At 50.3% G+C, this 8,488-nt stretch overlaps 1 protein-coding gene across 3 annotated transcripts; it reads right to left on the reverse strand.

Moving 5' to 3' along the window:
• Positions 1-2,946: 2,946 nt before the first annotated feature.
• Positions 2,947-6,399, reverse strand: LOC101755849 (malonyl-CoA:anthocyanidin 5-O-glucoside-6''-O-malonyltransferase). Of its 3 annotated transcripts, XM_022826768.1 has the most exons (4): positions 4,764-6,399; positions 3,703-3,733; positions 3,397-3,579; positions 3,003-3,294 (listed from the first exon to the last, which is right to left on the reverse strand). In XM_022826768.1, exon 1 carries the CDS (start codon positions 6,241-6,243, stop codon positions 4,855-4,857), a length of 1,389 nt encoding a protein of 462 aa, XP_022682503.1. In that variant the 5' UTR covers positions 6,244-6,399; the 3' UTR covers positions 3,003-3,294; positions 3,397-3,579; positions 3,703-3,733; positions 4,764-4,854. The 3 variants fall into 3 exon arrangements, with proteins under 3 accessions (XP_004969567.1, XP_022682502.1, XP_022682503.1); XM_004969510.4 differs by having other exon boundaries at positions 2,947-3,579; XM_022826767.1 differs by having other exon boundaries at positions 2,947-3,579; positions 3,666-3,733.
• Positions 6,400-8,488: the final 2,089 nt, after the last annotated feature.

Raw genomic sequence — 8,488 nt, forward strand, 5'->3', positions numbered from 1 at the left:
CTGCTCAGAGCAATATTAAAGGCAAAGGAAGGAATCATTGACATGAATAAATGTGATTAATCCATAGACATGCATCAGTATCAAGAACAAGTGTGCTCAGACTAAGATGAATCGTCAACCATGACTAGTAAGCATCATTTCCATCATGTAGTAAACATCAACACCGTCGTATAAAGATGACATGCGCATCCACAGAGGGGTTGGGTAGAAGGACAAGCGCTTGTATATTTTACCACAACAGAAGCACCTGGGAGAACAGCGTCTCAGACACAACCACGAACAAATCCACGGCGTCCATGTGACGACCAACCCCAAATCTTTCGAGTTAATCTTAATCCGAGTCCCTGATCCCCCTATCTCAGCTCCCCCGAGCTTAAAGTGCTCAATCTCCAGTTCCGGTCCCGACCCCTGAGAACTCGACCCCTTCCGCCGGTTCCCCCGCTCCGACCCCTGAAGACCCCCAAACCACCCCGCCGTATCCTTCAAAGTCGCACCCACAGTATCTCCTTTCAATCCGGAGCAAACGATAAACCGAGACTGACGGGTGGACCCGCAAATCTTTTCCCCGATCTCCCGGTGCAGACGCACTCGAGTGGCATGCCCGCTTCAGAGCTTCTCCGCCGCGTGGCTCAACTCTTCCGACCCCCGCTGCTCCGCCCCGTCGCCGACCGCGACCGGATGGATTCCCGCGCCCTCTTCCCCAATCGCAGCGGAAGCCCCTCTGCAACCCTTTCTGCAGCGCCTCGTAGCTCGCGCCCATCATCACCTTGCCGGATCCCCGGCTGCAAGGCTCGATGCCTCCCGGCTTCTCCGCCGCCTCTCCACAGTCGCGCCGCCCCAGATGCGCTACGCGACGATTCCTCCTTCGCCAACCCCGACCTCGACCGCGACAGCTCCTTTTCTGCCTTGCCAGAACTCCGCCCCGACAAACCGCTGCTTCGCGCTCGCCCGCGCAGCCGCAGCCCGCCTGTCTTCTCACCTGTGCAACCTCGCTTCTAGCGCCATTCCCCCTGTCACACCCATCAGATCCGCCGCACGACGACGCCCGCCTCCGCCAAACCACATCCACCGGCAAAACCGCGCCTGCGCCACCCTGTCTCCAGTGCCCAATGGCCGAAGGCAGCCTCTCCAAAGTCCTGTTCTGCCGCCCATCGCTGCTCAATCGCCGCCATGGCAGCGCACTCCATCTCTTTTCTTCTCGATCTTCGTGCTGCTCCAACCCTCTCTCTTCCGCGCAGCTATAAAAGGGAATGCTAGAGTCCTACCGGAGTTCCCTTCGCCATCGCTGCCTTACCGCTGTTCCTCTGTTTCGTGCTCAAGCGCTACCACCTAAGTTCCTGAGGAACTCTTCTCTCCGCTCAACACCCGCCTTTCCCAATCCACCCAGCCGCTTGCTCCTCCGCGCTGTGCTAGAGCTTGCTTGTTGTCCACAAGAAGCACCGCCGCCGCCGGAGCACGGCTGGACATCGCCGCTGCCCAAGTCTTAGTGCTTCAGTCCTTCCGCCCCAGTCTGCTCCTTCCCGACCCCAAGCTTCACCTATAAACCGAAGGTAAGCAGCCGACCCCTTTTTCCGCCTCGCCTGACCCTGTCTGTCCGCCCGACCCCTTTTTCCGCCTCGCCCGACCCTGTCTGTCCGCCCGACCCCTTTTTCTACCTCGCCCGACCCTGTCTGTTCGTCCGACCCCTTTCTCCGTCTCGCCCGATCCTGTCTGTTTCGCCGACCCTTTTCCGCCTCGCCCGAGGACTCGGCTGTATCCTTTTCCTTGACCCGAGGGTATATGTGTATAAATCAGGGACTTCTCGCGCTAAGTCTGAGGACCCCCAGTACATCTATTCCTCTAGTCTAAGGGTCAGATCATAAGTTTCTTCCCATCCGACCCTTTTATCTTGCTCTCCACCAACCCAAGTACACTTCCCCACCTTTTCTGTAGCCTTACTACCAGTGTCCGAGCTTAACTGCAAGTGTTGTTGATTTAACCATCTAAAACACTAACTCCTGTTTTGCGTTCGTGTAGAGTTGCATCTCGCTGACGGCGTCTACGAGCTGTACCCGGCGCCAGAAGACGGAGCTGTAGCCGAGCTACCACTCCCAGAAGCCGAAGCCGCCCCAGCAGAAGACCAGTTCCCTTCCTCCTCGCTTGAAGGCAAGCCCCGGAGCATGAACCCCAAATTCCTAAAACTTGCACATGCCTTCTTCATCATGTTGTGCATTTACGTATAGGAGTTGTTTGCAACCGTAGATGCATGGCATAGTTTCTTGATCAGAACACTAGTTTGTTGGACCGAGTAGTTGCTATGCTTAAATAGGAAGCGGTAAAAGTCGAGTGATTTCCTGTCACTCGCGAGTTATAGGAGTTGGTTGTTTCTCCTTCTGTTACAACTATAAGGAGGATGGACGGGGCTGGGTTCTGGTTAACTTTTGGTGGTCGGCTGATCGCCCCGTCCGTCTATGGAATCTGTTAAGGTTCGCCAGTGGTGGTGTTCGTGATCAAGTGTTTGAAATTACTAACCTCATACTCAGTATGGGATGGGGAACCCTAGTACCTGATTGAACCTAAACGTGAGCGGTCGCCCCATTGTCCTTGGAACGGAGTTCCCCTGCGGCCGCACGTGGTGGCAAGTGTGGTCACAGAATGGCAAAGGCCGGGTCTGTGGAACCTTGCACCAAAGGAAATGGGCCCGACACGGGTTAGGGAATTGATGGGGAAGGCCGACACAGGAAGCGACCCTCGGTGGTGCGTGGATGTCGTGAGGTTAGGTTCACCATGCATGGTTAAAGAACTCGAATCGATTCATCTGCCTCTCACAGTTTGAGACTGCTTGATCGCTATGCTACACTGAGTAATAAAGGAATATGTTGATGACATGGTCTTGATGATGTTTATATACCCTTTGGTTGGATCTATGTTTGCTTAGAGTAAGTTACCAACTTAGACCGGTCAATGAACTTAGAATCTGAGCTAAAATTTTGAAAATAAGGATCTACATAGTGCTTTTGGCAAACAAACACCTCAGCCAAAAAGCCTTGCATGTCTAGAAGTGGTGGAGTAGTTTACCACCGGTCGGTTAAGTCTTATTGAGCTTAGCAGCTCAGCCTTGTTGTGGCTTTCTTTTCAGGTGAAGTCGCCGCTCCTGAGCTTGTCCCTGTTGGTACTTGGCCGCCCCAGCTCCCTCCGGGTTGGACGGTTGAGTGGGATCCCTCCTCGGACGGCGAGGAAAGGGATCACTGATGTCTTGGCTGGCCTCACCAAGGACGTCCGACCCTTACGCTTAGCTTCCACTTATTTTACCTTCTGTTGTTTTCTTCAGAACTTGTTAAGCTTTGTTTTGCAACCAAGTGTGTCTCAACTTGTTAATCTTGTGGTGGACCTATTGTATTCTCTGTAACTGCTCACCTTCGTGTGAGTTTGCTAATTCAGTCCTGTTAAGTGGTCAAATCGGATGAAATCCGACGACACTTCGTGTTAGCTTGACTGAGGCATGAGTGTTGCATGTTAGGAGACTTAACCGTGCTTTAATCAGGCCAATCCGAGGTGGATCCGTCACAGTCCAGAGGAGGGGGACTCAGATCTGCAAACCTGCCCAAAAGAACAACATCTGGTGTTATGAACCAAGGGAATAGCAAAGATCAAGTGCAAAAAACAAAAAAACTAGGGTTACGAACTTGACAAAATCCTAACACAAGTGCACAAAAAACTTGCCTTGCCCAGCAGATTCGTGAAGAACTCCACCCTGCGAACCAAAGAACACCCGAGAAGGTGGTAGATCAGAACTTCGCAGATCCAAAAATCACAAGGAAAGGGGAGATGAAGGTGTGAACCCTCACCTGCGAGCCACCGGTGGAAGAAGACAAGTGCACGAGAGGGAGGGGGAAGGGGAGCGGTAACCATTTATGGCCGGGGGATGGTGTGAAAAGAGGGTCGTAACCCTAGGATCTTCCCGCCTGCACGCGGGGATCCATTTTCGCCCTCCGCACGCTCAACCTCGCATGCGCCGCAGCACCCAGGGAGCCTGGCTCCGGGGATACGCTTGATTTGGCCGCATGATGGGAGCCAGTCTCGGGGGACGTTTTGCATCCTGTGGACCAGGCCTAGGAGGTGGCCCAGGAAACTAATCATCGCTAGGTCGCACGTGGGGAACTCGGTTCCGGGATGGTGCGGGGAACCAATCAGACCCAAAGGCTCCCTTTAGTTCTGGTTGGTAGTTGCAACTGGGATAAAACGCCCCACCGGATTCCCGAGGGTCACTGACCTTTACCCCCGTCGGTGGCTATCGGAGGTTGATTTAACTCTCTTGCTTGATTTAATGGGTATTTGAATTCAAGGAAATAATTAAGTCAAAATTCTTTTGGTTTTCTATTAAATGCGTAGACATCCAATAAGGGAATAAAAATTTAGTGATGAAAATAAAAAATATCATTAATTTGAAAAACATAATTGATTTTTTACCGTAGCAACAGACGGACATTTTGCTAGTTAACTAAAAGGTTCATGTGGTGATTATTGTTGTCGGCCTCGTTTAAGGAATTAAGGTCATATGACCTACTCCTAGTTTGCAAATGCAACATTGCTTTCAATACTAGCAATCATATTCCTTTGTGCTGCCTATTTCCTTTTGGACCGTAAATGCAACATTGCTTTCAATACTAGCAATCATATTCCTTTGTGCTGCCTATTTCCTTTTGGACCGTTTCAATAGAGAGGAATCGACAAAGCTATCAGTAAGAGTTGTGGTAGCGAGTTATCTAGTAGTAATAGCTTACACTTGTGACTCGGCTCGCTGTAACAATGATCTTGTAGTAGACCGTTCGTGCAGGTTTGTCTTCGTCTCCCTCGTCCACCACATATCTCATCTCAGCTTCGCTGGTGGAGCCACGCGATACCATCCGTGAAGCACTTCCGGTACCTATCCATGCCGGCCGGCTGCAAGGACACGCCGACCTCCATCCCGCCGATGCAGCTCCGGCTCTCCGCCACCGCCACTGCACCGGTCCTCGCCACGGACACGATGTCCACCTTCAGTGGCCGGCCAAAACCGAAGTCCAGCTCGTAGACACGGAACCTCGGTGAGCCAGCCACGGACAGTATGCCATTTGCGCTTGCCTCCTTGATGCGGTCCAACCAGGCGTCCATGCTGGATGTCCCGATGTCGCGCACAGCTTCGTCAATGGCGGAGGCGACCGCGGCGCACGCTGTGAAGAGGCCTCCTACGCCTGCCACCGCCAGCTCGCTCTTGGGTGCCATCCCGAATGCTGGGCCGACGCAGTTGCCGAGGTACCTTTCCGGGAGCGGAGGCTTCATCCGCGAGCGGTGGTTGACAGGGAAGAGGATGCAGGTCATTGGGCCCTCGCCGGAGCCGCAGCTCTCTTTGGCTCGCTGGTAGCATGACCAGACGAAGCCGAAGGTGGCAACCAGAGAGGAGCACCGTGGCGGCGCAACGCCGCGCCTCGCGGCCTCGTCGGCCACGACCTCCTTGATGCGCTGCAGGTCGTCCTTGGACAGAGTGAACGTGGCGAAGAGCTGGTCAGCGGACATTTTGGCGAACTCCATCTCATCAGTGCTCGGTGCCTCTTGATAAAAGACGTTGTAGAGGCCCCTCGGGTCCGCGAGGAGAGTCCGGTCGATGACAGGTGGGGGCGGAGCTTCGGTGCCGCTGCAGGCGGCTGCCCAGGTGTGCAGGAAGTGCGTTGAGTTCGAGCCGTCGCAGGCGGCGTGGTGCACGGTCACACCGATGGCGAGGCCGCGGCGCGCGGACAACAGCGTGGCCTGCAAGGCGAACAGCCCGCCGCCCTCCGCCAACGGCGGCACCAGCGTCCCGATCTTCGCTACCTCTCGGGGGTCGCCAGCGGCGAGGCCATCGATGTCCGCATCGCCGTCGTCACACTCAGCGACGGTGAAGGTGACGGCGTCACCCGGGCTGTAGTACAGCTCGTAGCGGTCCGATGTGCCGGGAGTGAGGCGAAGGCGGCCGGCGAGCGGGTAGAAGACTCGGAAGGCCTTGTGCAAGGAGTCCTTGAGGTTGGAGATGATGGTGGCGACGTCAGCATCGGGGGCGAGGCGGTAGAAGAGGAGGCGCTCGACGGGCGGGGAGTTGAGCCAGATGATGTCGAAGAAGGTGAGCGGGAGCGAGGTCTCCGGCGGCGACGGGGACGGCGCCACGAGGATGGTGTCGTGGACGCGGAGGTGAGGAGATGCCGAGGAGGACCCTGCAGGTCGCTGCTTCTGGTCCGGCGCCACGGCCATGGCCGCCGCGTCCGCCAATATCGGCGCTTGCCGCAGGTGGATGGGGGCGAGTAGTGAACAAATTTGGAAGACTGAAGGGCGATAGTCAATCCAATGTAGCAGTCTGTGGAAGACGGGACGCGATGTGTGAGCCCGGGCATCCAGCGCCACTCCAGCGAGCAGATATATGGGGTGGACGGGTGGTTTTGGCGTTTTGCCTTTACTTGTCTGATCAAAATCCCCTCCTCCAGTCTCCCCGCTCCCTAGCTTGTTCCAGCTGGTTGGTCTGCTGGCCCATCCATCCCCCGTTTCTGGATGGTACATAACGTCATCCATGACCACAAAAAATCAGTAAATCTCAATCACAAAAAAGAAAAATAAGACGACGACGAGAGATAGAATGAGAAACCAGCACACCTCTCTCCGGGTCCATCAAGGTCTATTTCAGAATCCTTTTGCTTTCCTCGTACTACTTTTAATGTGTGTTTATTGATGTTTTGTTATAAGGACACATTAATTTTCAAGAGCCGAACAGGTTTTCTAGCACAACCTTGTACGGTAATACTATTTCGCGTCATTACTCTTTGTTTTGGCCATTCACTCTTCTCACATCATTCATCCAACTATTGAATTTTTCCCGTAACCATGATTCATCTCGTTGTTGATTTTTAAGATCCATGTGGTCACATATACATGTGAAAAATCCATGTTCCAGTATGGTACTAACTGTGAATTGTTTTCAATGAAGAGTTGAGATTGATTTCTAACCATTTTAATGAAAAAGGTACAGTAGATAATGAAATGAATTGTTCTGATTTGATCATGGTGAATATACTACACAAACTAGACATGCTATGGTGTACAGAACAAATATGCATATTTATATATCACATTTGCAAGTATTCCAATAATCACTAGAAAAAGGTGTGGCAATATGCCCTTGAGGGGAGGGGCCACTGCCGGCAGCAACGGATTGTTGCCTCCGTCCATAAATATATGAAATTTATTGGATAAGCTCACTAGCTTATCCTAATAAACGTCATATATTAGGTAGTACCTTTTTCCCCCTCAAAACTCAGCTGTGGTTTATGCTCGTTGTTTTGCTGTGGTAAGATTACATATGCTGCTCACTTGTTCAGGAATGAGATTTCACAGTACTACAGAATTCTACTTTACGTGGTGAGGTGGGAAGTGACAAACATGCATGGGGACTTGATCATTTGAAGTTACTAACTAAAAGATTCACGTGGTGATTATTGTTGTCCACCTCGTTTAAGGTCATATGACATGCTCCTTGTTTGCAAATGCAACATGGCTTTCAATATTAGCAACCATATATTCCTTTTGCGTTGCCTGTTTCCTTTTGTACCGTTTCAATAGAGAGGAACCAACAAAGCTATCAATGCTCTTTCAGCGGTTCTCATCAATGAGAGTTGCGTGAAGGGAGACTCGAGATGGAGAAAGGAGATAGCTACGGGGCGATTACTTGGGCGCCCGTCTCTTTTTCCTACCATAAATAATAATCTGGGTACCTCGGTGCACTGCTGGCTTATAAATCCGACAGAGGGTAACTTAGATACAAATCTATAATGGTATTTTAAGTTATATTTTGTAATGATATGCATGGGTAAATTAGACGCATATTATGTAGTTATTTTAGATTATTTTTTTATAATGGTAGAGCTAGGTAATTTTGATATAGATTTAGGTGTTTACTTTAAATATTTTCATAGTGATATTGTTGGGTAATATTTTAGAAAATATAATAGACTATTGACTATGATTATTTGAGTTTACATGATTGATGTTCGATGTTTCTGATTTTTTAAGAATTTCTAGAATTTTTCTTTTTTCCCTAGCATGTCTCGTGAGCATTGATGCGGAGTCTCCAATTGACAATGAGACCACATTGCTACAAAACGGTTATTTTGAAGCTTTAGCTACCTCTTATTTTTTAAGTATTCTAACACAATACTTATATAGATAACATTTTCATCCGATTGTGATAGGTTTTAGTTAGTAATTACTCAATAATATTTTCAACCACATTTACAATCTTAACTTTTCAATTTGCATTGCAGGTATGTGCTTGAATTTGTTTAATGAACCTTAAGTTTGAGCTATAATTTGAATATAGAAATCTATATTCGCATCACTTCCTCTATTTATTATAAATGATGACACACATCATGCGTATATACCTTAATTATTATATTATATTATATACTAATAATGTAATCAATAAATAATTTAGAATCATATATTG

Source organism: Setaria italica, chromosome V (genome assembly GCF_000263155.2).
Source record: "Setaria italica strain Yugu1 chromosome V, Setaria_italica_v2.0, whole genome shotgun sequence".
Lineage (NCBI taxonomy): Eukaryota > Viridiplantae > Streptophyta > Magnoliopsida > Poales > Poaceae > Setaria > Setaria italica.